We start from the raw sequence: 22639 nt of genomic DNA on the forward strand, positions 1-22639 counted from the left end.
GAGGAGTACGACACCTGTGCAGAGGAGGCCGATGACCATGTCCGGATGGTGGTGGAAGGGGCCACGCCAAATGCGATGCCCCTGTCGGAGCTGGAGGCTGCAGCGGATGAGTGCTTTCAGATCCTAAAGAACTCGATGCAGCACGGCTCCTGGAAATCCATCTTGGAGGCTCTGGCAGGGTGGACCCAGGAGGCCAAGACTGGACTTGAGCAGTTGTGGAAGGTGAAGGACGAGTTGTCCTTCTCGACGTCGGGTTTGCTGCTCCGAGGTGATCGCATCGTGGTCCCCCAGTGCAAGGTACAGGAGGTGATCACTCTGGCCCACCAGGGACACCAGGGGGCCGCCAAGACCAAGGCGAGGCTGCGGCTGAAAGTCTAGTTCCCGGACTTGGAAAGAAGGGTGGATGAGTTTGTGGCGGCGTGTGTGTGGTGCCAGGCGGCCTTCCCCTTGCAGCGAGAGCCGACCATCGAGGCGATGCCCCGGGGGACCCGCCCATGGGAGGTCGTCCATGCGGACTTTGGGTCAACGGCCGTGGGAACCCACTTCATCGCAATTGTTGACGAGTACTCACGGTACCCGGAGGTGGAGTTCGTGGAGTCGGTGGCCTTCGAGCATGTGGTCGTAGCGGTGGAAAAGATATTTGCGGCCCATGGGGTCCCGGTGACTCTGTGTTCGGACAATGGGTCGCCATTTCAAAGTGAGCGGTTCTCTGAGTTCATGGAGAGCTGCGGAGTCAAGCACAGGAAGATATCCCCATTGTGACCTTGCGCTAATGGAGACGCTGAAAGACTGATGCAGACCCTGAATAAAGCCTTCAGGATTGCTCAGGGGCAAGGGCAGCCTCTCCAACGCGCCCTCTATCAATTCCTGCGGGTGTACCGCACCACTCCACATGCCTCCACCGGGGTCGCCCCTGCGGAGGCTCTGTTCAAGCGATGCCTACGGGGTCTACTGCCTGAGGTTTGGGAGAAGGAGCCCGGGGTGATCGACACGCAGCAGTTTGAGGCCGATAGGAGGACCAGGATTGACCAGGAGAACCTGCAAAGGGGTCTTCGCCCCCAGCGGCTGGAACCGGGGGACGAGGTGCTCATTCGAAACAGACACCCCCATGGCAAGCTCTCGCTCCCCTACGAACCAGAGCCACTGGATGTGGTGGCTGTGAAAGGGTCCATGGTGACGGCATCGGATGGACGATCTGCTGTCACCCGAAACGTCAGCTTCTTCAAGAAACTGTGGGACTCCCGAACTGAACCACCCCTGGACCCTGACATGGCAGAGGTGCCTGAGGACGTTGTGATCCCTGCGAGCGCCCAGAGCTCTGCGATCCGGGGAGCTGTGACTGGTGGACTTCCCGTGCCGGAGGTAAGCGGGAGGTACCCCCAGAAGGCTGGGCGAGGGAAACCCGCTTATCTCAGCGAATACGTGTTGGGACATGTGGAGAGTCAACCGGAGTGAGGGGATCCGGGCGGCTGACATTAAAGGGGCATGGGCTCATCATGTTGGTGGTATTTTGTGTGTGTGGTTTGCAGTGTTTAATAAAAGTCCTCCCGAAAAAGGAGGAGTGTGGCGCTGCCCCGTGTGGGACGCGCACGCGGCGGCGTGACGTTGCACGTCGCCGCGTGCCAGTTAAATAAACGGGGCGTTCCCGGATGCGGCAGAGCGACCGGGGAGCCCGAACTAGACAGGCGTGTCGTCTGTCTAGTGTGGGGGCTCACGGGCACGCATTGGGGCCAGGACTCACCCCCAACACTCCCCCAAGCTGAGCCCCAGCCCACTTAAATCCTGGATTGGTGAGTACCTGCACTTCTTTTTTTTCATTTAAATCACTCGTTAAATCAGGCAGAACTGCCCACATTCCCATCTACAACAAATGGGAAAGGAAAACGAGTCCCAGGATACAAAATGGAAAAACAGAACTGGATAAACTGCCTCGCGCATGGCCACGGGAAAAACGAGAGATCTGCAAAACAAATCTTAGGGAGGGCGTGAGAAAACGTGCGCATATCTCGATTACTATAGGAAGCCTCTGTGCGCTTGTCAGATCATGGCATGAGCCCTTTCATTGCGTCGTTTCACGGATTCCAGGGGCAAGGTAAATGGAGTATGTTATGTGAACGTTATGACGTATGAAGAAGAGCTACTCAAGCATGGACCTTTCAGGGAACGTGACTTATAAGTCACGTGATGATGTCACATTCTAATGCCGTTCCTCTAATGGAAATTAGTCATGTGAACCCTAACCGAGAAGCTCCCTGTTGGCGGAAACGGCAAGCTATTGGGAGGATCACTGTGACGCCTCCTCTAAACTCCACCCCCGCCACTCGGCGTGGACTGTTCCCACTTCCCCTACTGTACGGCATGCGAGCACTCGGGAAATAATGCATGCATCAGTTTGAAGACTCGGTGGCCATGTGACTGGTCACTTTTATAAACAGTCACCTCAGCAAAGCGTCCTTGAAACAATGGCTCTACATGTCGTTTATTAACACTTGCGTCCTCTGCATATAGCTTTAGACTCTGCAATTGGAAACATTTCTGAAAATGACAGTTTCAGGAAAGGTCGCCACTTTCCGTTTACCTCCACTGCCAACTATCGGAGATCTCATAAAATTATTCAACCTTCGAGCTCAGAAACAGCTCTCCCAGAATTTTCTTCTTGATTTAAAGCTTACAGGTAAGTGGTTTGTGCCTACTCAAAGTATGACTTTATTCATTTTTAAAACGTTTTATTTGCAAAGACTTACTATTATGCCCTTTAGGGCTATCGGTATACCTTTGTAAAACTATTTTTAAGGAACCTGGGATTGGTAACCCTAGGTCTCCTGGGGGCAACCAGACGTGGTCTCCCTCTCACTGTGCTTAGAGAGGCATCAGCTTCACCTCACTGATGATCCCCAACAAGGGTGAAACACGTGTATGGGGTTGCTGGTGGTACTCTCGTTCAGATTGGAGTTGCCATTGAGTTGCCATTGTATTTCGGTGCTGGACTGCCCCTGGGCAGGACAAAGACTGATATGCAAATGGATATTTCCCATCTGTGAAAGGCACAGTGAGTAAAAGCAGTGGCTGCGAACTCTCAAGTGGTTAATAACCACTGAACAGGTTATCATGTCTGTTCTTGCGAGAGAGGGGCGCCCGCTACCTTTGTAAAACTATCGGTATATAAGTATGCTCTTCAATAACGACTGCAGTAACAATGCAGGTGCATGTAGAGGATTTGTGGCTACGGTATGCGCTATCAGTTTCACGCGCATTAGGCTAGAACTTTTGCCAACCTGCTTATATATTTAACGAACCTTGGGTTGCAGCAGCTGTATTCAGGAATTCACATGGGACTTTTTGAATCTGTCATGTTGCTTCTGAAGGTCATTTGCTGGGGGATGTCAGACAGCCCCAGACAAGGTACATGTATTCATGGAGCATTATGACAGAGAGCTTGACAGTGAGCTTTATTAGCAGAGCAAGCTTTCAGAGGCAGAACTATCCGCATCACTTTATAATAAAAAAATCTTAGGCTTTTACACCCTTGCAGAGGACATTCTGTCACAGAATCTATGATTTGTAACTATGCAATATTAGATAAAAGCTATTTCCTCGAGCTAAAACATATCTGTGTTATTTGCTGCATCACTGACAAAAGACACTAAAAACTTTCGAAAGTGCAAACAACAGAGGGCTAAAATAGCACTGTTTGAAAGGGATGACTTGAAACGTGGACAAATCACACAGAACTATCTTGACAACTTATGCATAATTATGGTAACATATTGAGCAAAAAGTTGATTCTTGTTTTGTTCTCCACCCTGAATGGAATCTTACAATTACCAGTAATCAAAGCAAGGTTAACTTAACCATCCCCAGAAAGTTATAAAACTTTACTTGTAAAAGTGAATACAATACAGTGAAAGAAAATGCGCAATACAATCAACTGATTGTAGTCATTGTCGCACACAGCATGAATCTCTATGCACTGCTCCAATTTCTAACCACCCAACATCTGCATCTCGTAAGGAACATGCCACAGACCATAACGTCTTTCCCGTTACCCACTACGTGGTGTGTCCTTAGCCATCTAATTTTAATCACACTTTAATGTGTTTAAAACCAAAAATCAACAGTGCTAAACTCTTCGGAAGTTAGTCATAGAGTAATGGGGAAGAGCTGATTACTGCGGGTGCAGTGTTGCATGGAGGCATGGGCTTTTGGTTTTCTGATATCCGGAGACCATTTTTGCTTGATTTGGAGAAATCTGGCTCTTTTCCTGCACTGATTCTGAGATACGTCAGTGTAATGTATAATAGATGCATATCCTATTCAGAGGTAAAAATGTCAAGTTGCAAGCTGTTAGCTAGTCCTAAAAAGTCAAATCACCCCTTAATTCTCCACATACACACAACTTCCTACTTGCAGAGTCCATTATCGCTTACCACTGGTGAGTGCAAGTTTTGAGACCTCTTCTATCACATTGCCATATCTTATGATAAACATTTTTAGAAATGTTTATTGGCTTTTTCCAACAATGAGATTCAGCCTGTAATACAATATACAAAAAATTAGCCCTGGGTGCCCCTTTATGAGCACGAACACCGCATAAATGGCCTGTTCTATGGGATAGTACCCACTCGAGAGTATGCAGCTACATTTTTTAATTATTATTTATTTAATGTGTTTCAGTTTACAAGTAAACTTTTTACATTACATGAATATTAAAGACATTCAGTTATACATTTCATCAGAATAATATAAAATATAAGCTACCAAATTTAAAAAAAAACATACATTTGCAATATTTAAACACTAGATCATCTAATCAGTCACACAAATTAATCAATATCCAATGATCAATAAGAATTATATACACATACAATATTCTCAAACTATATATTCACAGTTTTGCAAGTTTTACAAACTCCTTATACTATTCTATTGTTTTGAAAATGGTGACCTGTTTCTGATTCTATATGGTAATTCCCACAATCCTCTCTATTTTTTGCCAGATATTATACATTGAAATATACACTTTCATATTCTTTGTATTAATGCACTGTTGCCAAAATGCCAGATCTTTTATCGTGTCTGGGTTATATACATATCTACCATACGATTTAAGATACAACTCAGACAAATCGGGGCATTCAAATAATAAATGCTTAGCAGTCTCAGTGATGTCCCTGTTTTTACATATACAACACCGTCGATCAATCCATGGTATTTGACTTACAGTCCCCGTAACTGACAATACCGGCAGATGATCCAATCTCAGAAGCAATATAAAGCGTCTCAGTCTTGGAGACGGATATAGGTTCAGATCCAACTGCGGCTTCTTAAAAGTATATAGCAAATGGGACCCAGATTTATATTTTTCCAAACTATTGAGATGAGCATAGTTCTCAAGCCAGTCCCATAGCTCAACACGCCTAACAAGGGCGCGTTTCTTTTTGATGATATCATTCCCTTTACTCCGTATCCAACATATCCCCTCAAAGAGCGTTTCCATGCTTTTTTTTTTTTATTGACAAGTCGTAGATTCTTTGAATGATTCCTGTTTCATGGTCCTTAACAGACTGTTATTGGTATCATTACTCATTGTGATATACAGTTCTGCCCGTTTTTTTAACACAATTGATTTAAATGACATAAGGCCTAACTCCAACCTGATTATGGCCATTGGGATACAACCCGGGAGACTTAAAATCCTCCTCCAATATTTGCCCTCTATGATCTGTAGCCACCTTAAATCAATAGATAATAGTGACTCCAAACCGTAGGTTATTATAGGTGCCAATACCTAGGTATAGAGCTGTCGGGCGGCCCAAATGGTATATCCCCCATAGTCAATGATGAATCGATGCACCATGGCTGTAATCTGCGCAGCTCTAGTAATGCGCATGTGTTTACAAGAGGGATAATCTCCCTTATCAAATTCTACACCCAGGTATTTATACTGCGGAGTATAAGAGATCTCTAAGTCTTTGATATTCAACCTCGGGCGAGCGATCCTCCTGTTGGTGAAAACCATCAGCTGTGTTTTTTCGCGGTTGATAATTAGGCCATTGGACTCTGCGTATGCCCATAATGCTTCCGTAGATCTACGTAGGCCACTGAAGGTGTGGACCAGGATAACCAAATCATCTTCGTAAGCCAGGACCGGACAATGATCAGCGTTCAATCATAGGTGGACAGTTATGAATGGACCTTACAGCAATTGGTAGGTCATGTACAAACAAATTATATACCAGTGGGGCTGTAACACACCCTTGCTTGACCCCTCAATTTTGGATCATTTGCTTGGTTATGTTCCCTTGCAAATCTGATTTAAGGGATACACTTGTATTGTGGTGCAGTAGCCTAAGCTAATATAACAGACCATCTGGGCAGCCCACTAACTTAAGTTTGGCCCACAACTTTTCTCTAGGAATAAGATCGAAGGCTGCTTTAAAATCCACAAATAAGGCATACAGAGGGGGATTGCCCTTTGATCTCGCTCTCGTACGTAATGTATCCATAATGATCAGGTTATGTGAGGTTGAATATCCACGTCTAAATCCCGATTGGAATTTGCAGAGAAGACCCGACTTATCTACCCATGCCTGTAGTTCATCGAGCAATATTGATGCAAAAATATTGCCCGTGCAATCAAGCATGGAAAGCGGTCTATAACTGCTAGGGTCCATTTTATTGCCTTTCTTGAAAATAGGTATTAAGAAGGCAGTCTGCCATGACGGTGGTATAATGCCTTCGGCTAAAACCTTATCAAACAGGAGTTTTAACAAGCCAGCCCAGAACTCTGGCTTGCTTTTAAGTGTTACATTTGCCAGGCCATTAGGCCCGGGCACACGTGAGGATTTGAGTCTCTTAATCTTAGCTAACAACATCTCATAGGTCACTTTAAAGGGAGGTCTAAGTGGTGCAATGAGCGTATCTACTTAACTGTCTTTCCTGACAGGGTCATTTCGGTTTTCCAAAAAATATTCCCACTGTTGTGCTCCTATGGGATTGATCGAGTGTGTTCCCCTTGCCTCTGCCAAGAGCACCCAGATATTTCTGGTACATAGTATATGGACCGTCTTCTGCCAGCGATTGATCTTATCTGCATGTCTCTTCCCCTAATAAGGGATCTACATTTGTTTTTAATAACTTTGCAGGCAGAAAGGAAGTCCTTAAGTGTTAGACATGATTTCTTTGCCAAGCGGATTTCTGATCTGCTCTCTTTTTTACATCTCTTATGTACCGATCATAAGGATTTTCTTTGGGGTGATCATTTCCTATATTCCTTACAGCTGAGGCCGCATGAATTCGTGAAAATAGTGCGATCCAATGTTCTATGGCAACCATCAACATGGATCCAAACACATCATACTTAGGAACATTCTCAAATGTTACTGCATTTGCAGCGTTGATTATATTTCCTTCTGACCACCGTATACAATATGCAGCATGATTTACTACCATATCACCCATTGGTTTAGGATCAGGGAGAATATTATTTACTTCAAACGTGAGAGTCAATGATTTATGATCGCTCCACTCATTCGGATTGATCTTCATATCCTTTACACAGGTGGCAACTACTGGATTTATGATAAAATAGTCCAGCGTACTCTGAGAGTTAACGTTTTCCCACGTATGTTTCCCCGGGCAATCACTCATTGTTCTCCCATTCACCACTTGTAGATCCCAAATTCGAAAGAGATTCAGCCAACACTGTCCCTCCGGGTCAACTATGGAGTGAGTCATTGAGCTCTTGGTTTTTTGTCAGTTGCTCGCTACACAGTGTTCCTCGGGCACTGCTTGTCTCATTCGGTTTGCCGCAGTGCAAACCAGCATTCTCCCCGACTTACTGGCTTCCCACAGCCGGCCGGTTTGAATTTCCCGGTTTCTCTTCTTGGTTCTCTGGATCCTCCCACTTTTATCACGCAACGTGGGGGCTTCTCCAGCCTCTCACCATAGTCCTTCTCTCCTCTCCTTCTCTTTTTCTCTCCTTCTCTCTTTCTCTTTCTCTCTTTCTCTCCCCTGTTTAGCTCTTTGGCTACACGGAGGAGCATTTCTTTGATTAGAAATCTCTGGATTATAATAGGCCTCAGGATAGCAGAGGGGGCTTTCTTGTTCTTAGTAGGGAGGGGGGGAGAACATTTTATACACTCAATCTCCAGAGATTTCTCTGGTGCTAGGTCCAGGATGTCTAGGACTGTTATGTGTCTGTTGCTTACCAGCTGGGCTTGCACTTTATTTATCCCATGCATGCATTCATAAAATAGGATCTTAGGAAGGACCTTTTGCATGGACTGCACAGGACGCCCAAACCCCACTCCTGAGAAACCTCCCCTCCATCTCGTGTAATTCTTTTTGTCCCAAAATCTATTTATTTTCTGTATCCAACTGCAGGGACTTGTGATTCCGCCACCCAAGGTGCTTACCCTAGTCTCCAGATGATTTGCCGTTTTCATTGTGCCACCATTTTTACCTCTCATTTTAGCTATGTCCTCTTTTCACTTCAACAATGATGCCTTTACACACATCCTCTGGGTCAGTCTCGGCCCTATTATGCCTTGAATTAGCCCTTTCAGGAGGATGCTCTGTGGATGCGGAAGTGGAATCTACACTGTCTTCTGATTTGGTGTCATCCTTTCTAGTCTTCCTAAAGGACCTTTCTCCCGTCTCCAAATCCACCATGTTTGCCATTCCTAAGGCCCAGTACTTCAAGATCAGCATGTTTCTTAGGGAGAGTACAGGAGTTTAGCAGTTATACTGGCAGCCTTTTCTGTCAGGTTTTATATTCTGCTGTCAAGTTATGAAAAGTTTGTATCCATTTGGTACCACATAGAAAACCGGTCCTTATAAATAAAACGTCTCTACCTTTTTTTTTTCTTTTTCTTTTTTGATCATCTAAGTTTTTTTGTTTTACTGCTATCTTGAGTGCTGTTAATCTATTAAAAAAAACTAGCGCTTTTCAAACAACCTCAAACAATGTAACAACTGGGGCAGGATTGTTTACAGCAACAATCTCTTTAACCCACTATACAAGAGTTGGTGAGTATTTTATCTGAATAATCTCTGATGGGCTAACCACGATTTCCGTCTACAAGTAATGAAATGGATGAAACATAATCGTTCACTACTCCTGTGGTTAAGTCTAGGTATAAAGAACATCCTCACTGTATGCGAATGAGTAGTCCACTGGTAAAAAGATAAAGGTGCAAGCTCCTAACCATCCGTAAAAATCACTTGCCACCTCAATTCTAAATGTATACCTAGCACACAATTTCTTACTGCCTAAGAGTCAATTATCTATAGGAAAAAATGGCGTCTGGCAAGTGTAATTTTTGAGTCCTGATTAGCCACTTAAACATAAGTACTTTAAACTTAGTGTACTTTCTTAAAGGTGTGGATATGTGTATGCCTTTTTGTAGTTGGATTTCCATTGATTCTTCATTCAAATGAAATGACTTGCACAAGTAACCTTTTCCCTTATCATGCTATTTTTTGGCTTAATTAAAACTTCAGAAATGTGGGATTGATATATGGAAGCTTGATTCAGTTGCATGCTTTTATTTTCTCTGGGGCCAGCATCAGTGAGTAGGCATTAATGTTCAGTTGGCGTCATTATTTTTCTGCTTTGTTGATCTTTCATGTCACCTTGCATCCACTCTAGAAAGGTGTTCTAGCCTAGTTCTCTAGCCTAGTTCTTGGGGTTTGTTTCAGATCTTAACATTTGCCTCAGTGGCTTGCTAATCTGCTGTGGTGGTGTTCTGACAGGACATCTCCAATTCCATTTAACAAACGTGCCCCTCCCACAACAAGGTTGTTTTGGGGAGTTCTGACTTGCTTGTATTTGACATCTGAGCGGTTCATGAAACTCACCATAACAGACTCCATGTTTGTCAACCACCAGTCCAGTTCTGTCCTTTGTTCGCCTGACAGAGCAACACTTGAATGGGGCCAGGCTCATTGAATGCTGGTGATGTTAGAGCCTTTGCAGGGCACTTTAATGAAAAGGGACCGGCAGTATGGCCTGAATGGTGGAGGGATGGAAACCTGCCATACTGTTAGGATTACATTGATCAGCCTTGTTTTTATGTTCTATCCTTGTCACTGGAGATGTTGGACTCTTTTTGCATGGGGAAAGTTAGTTGGCTTTAGGATGTTCACTAGGAAATGAGAAATCCTTTCCTCCGTGATGGTTTCTGATTTGTCCTTATGCTTAAGCTATTTTGACATTGACACATGCAATGGATGTGTCTGTTTGTCCTAGTACAAGAAGATCTTGCCATTCAGATACAGTCTTCCTCACCGCTCTTGCCTAGTGGATTGCCTCTGAGTCTGAAGTGATTGATAAAGCACCATTGGAATGAATGCAGCCAAAAGACAAGCAATATAAACAATCGGGTCTGCCCTCCACCCCCACGCCCCACCGCAGTTCAACTCGAGTATGCGTCTGCAAGTTGTAAAAATGAGCACCTTGATATCCTTCAGGTCTATACCATATGTTTAGAGTAATTCTCCAGCCCTTTGTTTAGGATCTCACATTACCTTTCTAACCCTATGTAAATTGGCAATCTTTGAGATTTCCTGAACTCACCTCGCAGGAGCGGTGATCACGGCTTGCATGTAGGCGGGGAGCAGGGTAGACAAGAATGTGTGGCAACAGAGTATAACTTTGGAAAATGTTCTTACTGACAAATAGAGGAAAATGCACTTCAAATCTCATTTAAAAAGGGAGGGAAATATATTGGTATAGTTGTGAGTAATTCAGTGTCGCATTCTAAAGTTTTAGTGGGGAGTGTTTGCTATTCAATGCCCTCCAAAGATTTGTCAAATGGTCACATACAAGGTGATGTGGGGCTTTTTGCTTTCGTAGATGGTACCAAGACCCTGGTTCGTCATTGAATCGTGGGTTAGTCTCTTGTAAGAAGTAGGGGAGGGCTGTGTGTAACACTTGTCCCGATGTTCAACCTCCCTCAAAACTAAGGTTAGGCCCAATGTTAAAAAGTGGGCAATGATGAAGGTAGGACTTTGCTTAGGGGTTACTATGGCCCTTTTACAAAGGTGAGTAGATCAGGTAGAGATTTACACTTAATGTATCACCAGCAATTTCTGATTACAAACAGTGGAGTTTTTGGCCCTTACAATGTGAGAAGTCAATGGGAAGTAGTTTTGGTTCTTGGATGGTGGCGCTGGAACAGCAGTTGGCAGGTTTTTAGTAAAGGACAGCTGTTCAGACACTGGGAGTGAAGTGGTGCTTAACTCCTAGAGCCGGGTTGCATTTCAGTGGTCAGATTTATCAGATGCAGAGCTACAATGTTAGAAGGTGAAGAATGTGCCCAGCAGAGAAAGTGTATGTGAAAACATTTGATGTCTAATGTAGAGCATGTTTCACGAGGAACCTCTCTTGCCACTGTATGTAGGAGACCTGCATCTCGCAGAAAGCTTTGATAGGAGACATACTCCTGAGAACCAACTGCAATTACGGGTTTTTTGGCAGAACAGTTTGAGGCTCACATTTCTATCAGCCTTTTTGGTTGGTGGACCCTATTATGTAGTCACCACCACAAAGAACTGTAGGACTCCTTAGATGAATTGCATGTACTTTTTATTTGATTTACAAGTGTTGCGAAACCACTCCAACCTTCCCCAGTATATTTTAATCTGCCTGAATAACTAGGTGCAAAGAAATAATGATTACAAAAACATTTCTGTTTTCCAGTTCAAACATATTTGTAGACACTTTTGAAATACTCCCATTGAGATATGGACTTACTTTTTTTTACTTCCTAAAAAATCATTTAACTCACAACTTTAAAAAATAGGGAATAACATACTCCCACTTCAAAATCTTATCTGGAGCACTCCTCGGATCCATTCATGACATCATTCTATTCTGAAGGTAAGTGAGTCATAAGTCTTCTGGCAATGTGTGATTTGACCCTATTTGTAAGTGTAAAGATTGCTTTGCATCTACTTATGGAACAGGTATGCCCAGCCTACATCTACCTAAGTCATACGACTCCTCCATGCTTCTGGACTTCCCATCTTGCACAAGTCTTAGACTTTATGTGAAAAGAGAGCCAGGACTTCCTATAAGAAATGAATAGTGGGGTGTTGAGGTTTGGAAACAAAATCTAAGGCAGGCTCTCCGAGAATTCGATTTTGATACGCTACATGGTAAGTAGGTCAGAGAGATCTGAGGAAATGCCCCCCACTCCTGTTGTGAATGGAAAGCAAAATCCTTTCTCACCAACCAAAGTGGGGCGTCACATTAGGGAGGTGTTAACATCCAAATACTGCAGCTGTCCTGAATGAACTACTTTTGCCTATGGACTTGCGATATTTTCCTTGTTAAAAGGAAGGGGTTGGATTAGGAGTGATCTTTCAATTTATAGTAAAAACCCACAATCTTGTGAAACCTCTGGTTTTTGGACCAACCAGTTACAGAAGGCTTTTTGCCTTGGTTGTCCCTAATAAAATATGTTGTTGGGGTGATTGGGCCTTGGTCGTACATTGTGCATGACCACAAATGTGCCAGTTTCTTGGGTGAAGGAGTACACAAATAGGTGGTTTGTGCCACTAGGCTATTCCTGAGGCATTAAGCACCACCAATTTGGAGTCTTTTTCCTTAAAAATGCCCCCCTTGCATTTGATGGAAGTGGCACAGTCTGCGTTTCCTAGAATACAGCACATATGTTTGATCAGAGCTCACCACCTACACCATCTGCAGTATTTTTGAACGATACAAAAATGTTTAAGCGCTCCCCCTGCCTTGATTTGTCACACCTTGGCAAACCCTGCCTGCCTTGAGTCAGTTCTTTATCCCCCTCGTCAAAAGGTTTTCTTAGCCTGGGCCTAGTCCGCTCCCTTCTGACCAACTAAACACTTATAGGACCAGTATTGCAACAGTTTGTCCGGTTGGAAGATACTCTGATCCTTATTCCGCTCTTTCCTGGACATCGTGATCATATCCATGTCTCATTAGACATCTAACATTTAGGCATGCAGCATACTTTATTAGGCCACAGGTGGACCTCCAACTCAAAATTGATACTTTGTAAATGATGCAGCTTCTGTTCCAACCAGTGTATCCCTCCAATAGCCCCAACCTTCCCCTTCCTCTTTGTATTCAGGTCAATAGGTTACTCCTTCTGTGAGTCCCCAACTAGTTATTAGAATGGTGGTTCCTTTCCTCCAACTCTTGTTGTAGTGATCTGTACATGCTATGGTGCTTTCTTAAAGAAAAGTCACACAACTTAAATTCTCTAAAGCATAGGAAAATGTTGATTCCTAGTAATTTAATCAAAACTGAAGCATTGAAATTCCACACCATCGAAACCAAAGCAGCGTTTAACAATGCATCGACAGGCTATCTATTACATGTAAAAGCGCTTTTCTATCGAGACCAGTCCATCTAAAATATAAATGGACTGGTTTCAATGGAAATGCACTTTTACATGTAAAAGATAGCATTTCAATGCATTTTTTGTAACGCTAAAACGTCACATGGAGCTGTCCAGTGCTGAAATGTCGGCACTGGCCAGCTCCTTGTAATGTTTTAATGTTTTTTTGGTATATTGGGGGGAACCCTAAACCCCCACGCCCAACCCTAACCCTAATGTAACCCTTAATCTAACCCTAGGCACAACCCTAACCCTAGCCCCAACCCTAACCCTAATGTAACCCTTAATCTAACCCTAACCCTAATGTAACCCTTAATCTAACCCTAACTCCAGTTTCTATTATACCAAGGCATAAATTGATTAGCAAAATGTGCTAATTAAAATATTTTTGATTAGCAAATAATCCTATTTGATTAGCAATTTTGTACTCCTATTTTAAATGTCACAGAAGTTAGTTTTACCCCAAGACATACAATTAGCAAGAATCCAGCATTTCTATGTACCTCCTGAAGTAATACATTTGTGCAATGAGTGTAAAATGTAAAGGTTCATTGCATGAAAAAAAAGCTCTGAAAACATTTTTCAGTTCAAGGCTCTGTGCAGCTGGGTCATGCAGCAGTCAGTGGTGCATAGTGCAGTGGCCATCTCAACAAGACATCAATAAAGATGCAATTGTGCGTTTGTCCTTTTTTTTTATTATCAAGTTTCATTTAACTAGTGTTTAGCATAAAACAGTCACAAGCAACTGCCCAAGGTGAAGACCGCAGCTACAATGAGTTTATGACAAATTGGGGACATTTGTTATCTTATTCTGCAGAACCAAATGGCTAGATGCCAGTCTCTTGGTCTGCCCAGGTCATTGAGGCCCTGATGCAGCACCTACCAGTTACTAGGGCCATAAAGTTTCATCTGCGAGACAAATAGGCCCAGCAAGTTAACATGTAATCATCCCTTTGTGGTCTGGCTTATTGCAAGACAGCAAAAACTGAGATGATTTAAAAGATCAAAATAAATTATCTAAAGAGGGAGTGCCCAAGAGGTGGAAATCTCTTCTCTAAACCTATGGCGCACAGGCACCGCATTTTGTGACTCCACGGCATTGTTTGAAGTACTGAGTGGCAAGTTAGCAGCAAATTGTGCAATGTAATGCCCATCAGGCCACCAACACTGCCTAAGGATAAATAATGCACATTTCTGTTCTTGCCAGCACACTGGTGTGGCTGGGTTGGACCAAATGATTTGCCCAGGATAACACAGTTTGGTTAAGCAGTGAAGCCAGAATTTGCCAGCAACTTGCCACATACCTTCCAAGCTCTAATTAGTACACATTTGTTTTGTGTTTCAAGAACCACAAAATGGTTGTTTATTTGCAAAGAACACAAATCCTTTGAGGCAACCACCTTCGGGGGAGTACTTGCACCACCCTGAATGTAAGACTACAAGTGACGGCCCCATTACACAACCTGCTTGCAAAAGGCCTTTTAAATATTGTTCCATTCTTGTAAGGTGCTGCCTATGGCACCAACACAAAAAGATGTTCTTTTAGTATAAAAAGATGGGCTATGCTTTTCTTACCTCTCAGGTGACTCTTTGTTTATTGTCAGAGTCAGTGTGAAGGTTCACTCTTTCCTGTTATCGTCCTCTACAGACACATTCCAATGTCTACAAAACAGACAAAGAGCAACTGATTACCCACTGCAATGTGCTTAAGTGGCTGGAAATATTTGTCACACCGGAATGGGGAGGAGAAATATTACTGCCAGCCACTTGCTAAAAACAAGCCCTGCAATCAGGGACAGCATCCGGCCCTTTCAGCCTTTTCATTTGATAAGGGCCATGAGCCTCATGGATGTCCACAGCAACTACCCCATGTTTGTAGTGCTATATAATAACACAGCAATTTATATATACTTTTGTTCTGGGGCTTAATGCCTTAGCTGCATTTGCGGGAGCCCTTCCGGCCGTCACTTCCCTTGGGGTATAGAGAAGTGTTATCACCCCGTTGCCTTTTCACACAGGTTCCTCCACAGCAGGCACTTGCTGACATAGGCTTTATATAGGATTTATAGCTTTTCAGTGGGTATTATTGTTTCAACTTCCTGCTTCCTGGCCGTTTAGTGATTATCGGCGGCTGTTAACCCCCCAGATTATTTCCTTGTCATTTCATTGGGTAAAATTGATGTGACATCTACTGTGATGTCATCATATGCTACTTACTATTTTTGAAACTGGTCCCAGAATGTTGGCATATCACAGTCTTCTATCAGATTATCTAGATGGGTAGCAGTGTGCTTTAATACTACAGTTATCTGACATACAAAGCCATTCCAAAATGGATCAGGTTTCACTGGAACCCTGGCTTTCAGTCTTGTGATTAGATTTCCGTGGCACCTTAATCACGAGACTGAAGGAATATCTAAAGGCCCTCTGCAGCACCATGCTGTTATTAGTGCGGGCCCGGGTGCTTAGAAAGTGTCTATTATTTCCACCCACTTTCTAAGCACCCATGCCCCGCACTAATAACAACATGGTGCTGTAGAGGGCCTTTAGAAAATCCTTCAGTCTCATGATTAAGGTGCCACAAGCACTTTAATCATGAGACTGAAAGACAGGGTTCCAGTGCACCCTGATCCGTAATGGAACGTCTTTGTAATGCCCATCAGACCACCATAGGGTGATTAAATTTAAAAAGTAAAAAACTGGGGCATGGCATCTAACATTAAAGTAGGACGAACTCTTGAAAGTGGCTGTCAAGGTACTACACTTCAGTAGCGTTTGGAGGAGAAGGGAGTTTAAGTGTTGCTGTTCAAAGAAACACATATTATAATACATTTATTACAAACTAGCACTATCTTAATTTGTAAAATAAAGCATTTCTTCTGTGTGAGATTGTGCATTCCTGTCTGCAAGTTAAAACCGAGACCACTGCAGTTCCCAATGGGAACATAATCTTGAGAAAGGGGGACAGAGCATCAAATACCGGGACAGTCCCGGCAAATCCGGGACGTCTGGTCACCGTAAGCCAACAACATAGCCTGCTTGCAGAGGGTATTTTAAATATTCTTTCAGTCTCGTGATTAAAGCGCTTGTGGCACCTTTAAGCACTAGACTGAAAGAAAATGCAAAGTGCCTTCTCTAGCAGGCTTGTTATTAGTGCGGGCCTGGGTGCTTAGAAAGTTGAAGTAAATAATATTTCTCTCCTCCCTCCCCTGCCCACCCATTTGGGCGGGTGAGATATTGTATACTTCCACTTTCTAAGCAGCCAGGCCTGCAGTAATAACATACCCTGCTTGCAGAGGGCATTTTAAAATATTTTTTCAGTCTTGTGATTAAAGCGCTAGTGGCACCTCCCTTTACTCCGTATCCAACATATCCCCTCAAAGAGCGTTTCCATGCTTTTTTCTTTTTTAATTGACAAGTCGTAGATTCTTTGAATGATTCCTGTTTCATGGCCCTTAACAGACTGTTATTGGTATCATTACTCATTGTGATATACAGTTCTGCCCGTTTTTTTAACACAATTGATTTAAATGACATAAGGCCTAACTCCAACCTGATTATGGCCCTTGGGATACAACCCGGGAGACTTAAAATCCTCCTCCAATATTTGCCCTCTATGATCTGTAGCCACCTTAAATCAATAGATAATAGTGACTCCAAACCGTAGGTTATTATAGGTGCCAATACCTGGGTATAGAGCTGTCGGGCGGCCCAAATGGTATATCCCCCATAGTCAATGGTGAATCGATGCACCATGGCTGTAATCTGCGCAGCTCTAGTAATGCGCATGTGTTTACAAGAGGGATAATCTCCCTTATCAAATTCTACACCCAGGTATTTATACTGCAGAGTATAAGAGATCTCTAAGTCTTTGATATTCAACCTCGGGCGAGCGATCCTCCTGTTGGTGAAAACCATCAGCTGTGTTTTTTCGCGGTTGATAATTAGGCCATTGGACTCTGCGTATGCCCATAACGCTTCCGTAGATCTACGTAGGCCACTGAAGGTGTGGACCCGGATAACCAAATCATCTTCGTAAGCCAGGACCGGACAATGATCGGCGTTCAATCATAGGTGGACAGTTATGAATGGACCTTACAGCAATTGGTAGGTCATGTACAAACAAATTATATACCAGTGGGGCTGTAACACACCCTTGCTTGACCCCTCAATTTTGGATCATTTGCTTGGTTATGTTCCCTTGCAAATCTGATTTAAGGGATACACTCGTATTGTGGTGCAGTAGCCTAAGCTAATATAACAGACCATCTGGGCAGCCCACTAACTTAAGTTTGGCCCACAACTTTTCTCTAGGAATAAGATCGAAGGCTGCTTTAAAATCCACAAATAAGGCATACAGAGGGGGATTGCCCTTTGATCTCGCTCTCGTACGTAATGTATCCATAATGATCAGGTTATGTGAGGTTGAATATCCACGTCTAAATCCCGATTGGAATTTGCAGAGAAGACCCGACTTATCTACCCATGCCTGTAGTTCATCGAGCAATATTGATGCAAAAATATTGCCCGTGCAATCAAGCATGGAAAGCGGTCTATAACTGCTAGGGTCCATTTTATTGCCTTTCTTGAAAATAGGTATTAAGAAGGCAGTCTGCCATGACGGTGGTATAATGCCTTCGGCTAAAACCTTATCAAACAGGAGTTTTAACAAGCCAGCCCAGAACTCTGGCTTGCTTTTAAGTGTTACATTTGCCAGGCCATTAGGCCCGGGCACACGTGAGGATTTGAGTCTCTTAATCTTAGCTAACAACATCTCATAGGTCACTTTAAAGGGAGGTCTAAGTGGTGCAATGAGCGTATCTACTTAACTGTCTTTCCTGACAGGGTCATTTCGGTTTTCCAAAAAATATTCCCACTGTTGTGCTCCTATGGGATTGATCGAGTGTGTTCCCCTTGCCTCTGCCAAGAGCACCCAGATATTTCTGGTACATAGTATATGGACCGTCTTCTGCCAGCGATTGATCTTATCTGCATGTCTCTTTCCCCTAATAAGGGATCTACATTTGTTTTTAATAACTTTGCAGGCAGAAAGGAAGTCCTTAAGTGTTAGACATGATTTCTTTGCCAAGCGGATTTCTGATCTTCTCTCTTTTTTACATCTCTTATGTACCGATCATAAGGATTTTCTTTGGAGTGATCATTTCCTATATTCCTTACAGCTGAGGTCGCATGAATTCGTGAAAATAGTGCGATACAATGTTCTATGGCAACCATCGACATGGATCCAAACACATCATACTTAGGAACATTCTCAAATGTTACTGCATTTGCAGCGTTGATTATATTTCCTTCTGACCAGCGTATACAATATGCAGCATGATTTACTACCATATCACCCATTGGTTTAGGATCAGGGAGAATATTATTTACTTCAAACGTGAGAGTCAATGATTTATGATCGCTCCACTCATTCGGATTGATCTTCATATCCTTTACACAGGTGGCAACTACTGGATTTATGATAAAATAGTCCAGCGTACTCTGAGAGTTAACGTTTTCCCACGTATGTTTCCCCGGGCAATCACTCATTGTTCTCCCATTCACCACTTGTAGATTCCAAATTCAAAAGAGATTCAGCCAACACTGTCCCTCCGGGTCAACTATGGAGTGAGTCATTGAGCTCTTGGTTTTTTGTCAGTTGCTCGCTACACAGTGTTCCTCGGGCACTGTGTAGTAGTTGCTCGTGCCTCCGCGAGCACTTATCAAAGGTTCTGAAGCATGGAATGTTGATGGGTTCCACGCTCGGGGTGGCGGTTGGAGGGTTTGAAAGGAGGAGCTGGAAGGAGATGGTGTTACGGTGTTCGGGCTTGAATAATAAACGTATCTTTAACATACCAACGGTTCCACGTTATTACACTGGCGACGAGGATCTTCAAGCCTGACCCACGCGCCTTGCCGTGCCGTATCATCATCTGGTGCCTCAGCTGTTTTCCGGGCTGCGCTCCCGGACGTGGTCGAGCGCGGCCCCGGCGTGATTGGCGTCAGCTGGGCCAGCGTTACCTTGCTTTCAACTGCCGGACGAGCCGCGCTCCCGGAGGAGGTCGAGCGCGGCACACGGCAGGAAGTGCAGCCGTGTATGCGGCTGAGCGGCTGTTGTCCCTACGCAGAGGATCCTGCCGAGCCGCGCTCCCGGAGGAGGTCGAGCGCGGCGCACGGCAGGAAGTGCAGCTGTGCATGCGGCTGAGCGGCCGCTGTCCCTACGGAGAGGATCCTGCCGAGCCGCGCTCCCGGAGGAGGTCGAGCGCGGCTTGAGGGAGGGTGCGGCTAAGCCGTGCAGCGGAAAGGGAGTGAGGACTGGTGCAGGTGAGAGGTGGACCCTGGGACGGGGCACAGCCTGCAATCTTCGTAGCCAGTAAGGCGCGGACAGCCACGACGAAAGGAAGGGGGGCCGGAGGCTTCCTATTCATTGGTGGGTGTGTCTGCACTGATTGACTTGCGAGGAGAGGAAGTTAACTCCTTGTGTGCAGCCGTTAGGGGAACTGCAAATTTATGTGACCACAATTGTCAAAGAGGAGGGAGTGACTAGTGCTTGCCTGTTGACCATATGGTGCAACTCATTTTACGTATTTTCTGCCAAAAGGGGTTTGGTGTGGAGTGATTCATCTTACTGGTCTGCCGTGAAGGACAAGGTGTACTTTATCGCACATTATCATTCAGGGAAGTACGCAGAGATTTTCGCCTGTTTCATTCCTGTGGCCTCCATCAGTGGCTATGTCGGTTCCAGTGACCATGCAGCACAGCAATGCTCGCCCTCCCCCAGCCTTCCTCCCCAATCCGGGGGAGCCCCCCATTGCATGGGAGCTTTGGGTGGACACTTTCAAGGTATACCTGAGAGCGTCAGGTGGTTCCAGAATGTCTGATGATGACAAGGAAGCGACTCTACTCAATTGCCTTGGTACGGAGGGTTTGAGGGTGTTCAGGCACCTTCCTGGCCAGGATGTTTTGGCTGTGTCTTCAGGCGAAGGAGATGGAGAAGGGGGGGAGGCAGTGATTTTGGCATTTGAGACTGCTCTTAAGAAGCTTGAGACACGCTTCGGAAAAAGAGCTAACATTGTGCTTGAGAGGTATCATTTCTTTTCGAGGGCACAAGGTCCTGGCGAGAACATTGATTCGTATGTGACGGCACTGCGCACTCTCATTTCTACGTGTAAGTTCACGGGCATGGCAGAGGAATACATTCGTGACCAGATCATGATGAGGACTAGTGACTCAAAGGTTATGGAGAGATTATGGACAGAGAAAGATCCCCCGTTGGAGAAGGTGATAGAAATAGCTCGCGCCCTGGAGGAGTCAAGGAAGAGTGTCAAGGAAGTGACGGAAAAGGCGGAAATTGTACACATGATTCAGCCTCGCAAGAATGAAGAAAATCGGGCCAGGGACAAGGATCAAAGAGTGACGCAGAATAGCAGAGATTTCTGCAAGAAATGTGGTTGGAGGGGTCATGTTGCTGGAGCTAGGGAATGTCCTGCTTCTGCCGTAGTGTGCAGAAAATGCAAGGGAAGAGGACATTTTGCTCGGATGTGTAAGGCTGTTCCACAAAAGGAAGTGGTGCGGATGGTGGACCCTGCAGAAGATGACAGTAATGTAACGGTTGTAGGATATGTTAGTCCCTCTGTTATGGCAGATGTTCTTCCAAAAGAAGGTGCGCTGTTGAGTGTGGGACAGTCGAGAAAAAGTGCGTGGGCCACCCTTAATGTGAATGGAGTTCCCCTCAGTGTGTTGGTTGACACAGGTTCTCCTTACACCATGATTTCGCCTGAGATGTACGAATCCAAGTTCCGTAAGGAGGTGTCAAGTTTGAATCCATCTGATATTAATCCTTGTGCGTATGGCCGTGTTCCGATTAAAGTATTGGGATATGAGTGGGTTGATATTGAGTTTCATGGCCGGAAAACCAGAGGAAAGCTGTATATAGCTTGTAAGGGTGATCCAGTTATTGGGTGGGATGAGCAGGCTGCCCTGGAGATGGAGGCTCGCCCTGGCAAAGCTGTCCCTGTTTTGTGTGTGAGCAAGGGAAGAGAAGGTGGTTCCAGTGAGGGGAGCGCGTTGACGGCCGATACTCTCCAAGAGAGGTTTCCATCATTTTTTCTCCTCTGTCCTGGGCAAGTTGCGGGGTTTCTCACACAAGATCGTGCTCAAGAGGAGTGCTGTTCCTGTTGTGCACAGAGTTAGGCGTGTACCCATCATGGCACGTGAAAGTCTCCAGATAGAACTTAAAAAACTGAAGGAAGCTGGTGTAGTAGAGGAGGTAGAATCTTCAGAGTGGTTAGCTCCGGTTGTATTGGCACGTAAATCTGATGGTGGTATGAGGATGTGCGTTGATCTAAGAGATTTAAATTCAAGCATCTGGATAGACAGGCATCCCTTACCGAATATACACGAAATGCTTTCACTTGTAGGAGGGGCGTCTTGTTTCTCCACCTTAGATTTGTCCTCTGCTTATCACCAGGTGGATTTACACACCGAATCAAGACCTCTTACTTCGTTCATTACGCCGTTTGGAGCTTTTCGTTTCCGGCGTATGCCATTTGGGTTGGCGTCTGCATCCGCTGTTTTCCAGCGAGTGATGCAAAAGTTGTTTTGTGGAGTGGAAGGTGTGGAGTATTTCCAGGACGATATCTTGGTGTGGGGCAGGTCACGTGAGGAACATAATGAGAGGATTCTACGAGTTTTGGCCATTTTGGAGAAGAGTGGTCTGACGGTGAAACTGAGTAAGTGTAAGATAGGGGTGGAGAGTGTGACTTATTTAGGTCACACACTGGATGCTGAGGGGATACATCCCAAGGCTGAATTGGTGAAGGCGTTATGTGAGGTATCTCCACCCACCAGTAAAGATCACTTACGGTCCTTTTTGGGATTGGCTGAATATTATAGTAGGTTTATTCCCACGTACTCCGACAAGACAGTGGCCATGAGAGCGTTGCTCAAAAAAGGCGTACGTTTTGAGTGGTCAGAGTCGTGCCAACTTGAATTTGAAGGCTTGAAGGTTCAGGTGGACCAGGCTCCATCGTTAGCTTCCTTTTCTCCATCTAGGAAGACGGTTTTGACAGTGGATGCGAGCGAGTATGGGGTGGGGGCGGTTCTTGAACAGAGTTTTGATGGAGCGTACCGCCCCATTGCTTTTGCGTCTAGGGTTCTGAGTGAGGCAGAACGTAGATATGCAGTCATAGAGAGAGAGGCCTTGGCTGCTATCTGGGCATCCAAACATTTTAGAACATTCTTGTGGGGAG

The 22639-nt window shown here is 44.7% G+C and overlaps 1 protein-coding gene across 1 annotated transcript in view; it reads left to right on the top strand.

The window, feature by feature from the left end:
- Nucleotides 1-2223: 2223 nt before the first annotated feature.
- TFB1M (transcription factor B1, mitochondrial) overlaps nucleotides 2224-22639 on the top strand; it is a 725212-nt gene continuing 704796 nt past the window's right edge. Inside the window, exon 1 of the mRNA XM_069607739.1 lies at nucleotides 2224-2674. Within this exon, the coding sequence (XP_069463840.1) occupies nucleotides 2542-2674 (133 nt within the window). The 5' untranslated portion in view covers nucleotides 2224-2541. The remainder of the gene's footprint in view (nucleotides 2675-22639) is intronic.

The sequence above is a fragment of the Ambystoma mexicanum genome, chromosome 4q (assembly GCF_040938575.1).
Source record: "Ambystoma mexicanum isolate Mex_15411 chromosome 4q, UKY_AmexF1_1, whole genome shotgun sequence".
NCBI classification, from domain to species: domain Eukaryota; kingdom Metazoa; phylum Chordata; class Amphibia; order Caudata; family Ambystomatidae; genus Ambystoma; species Ambystoma mexicanum.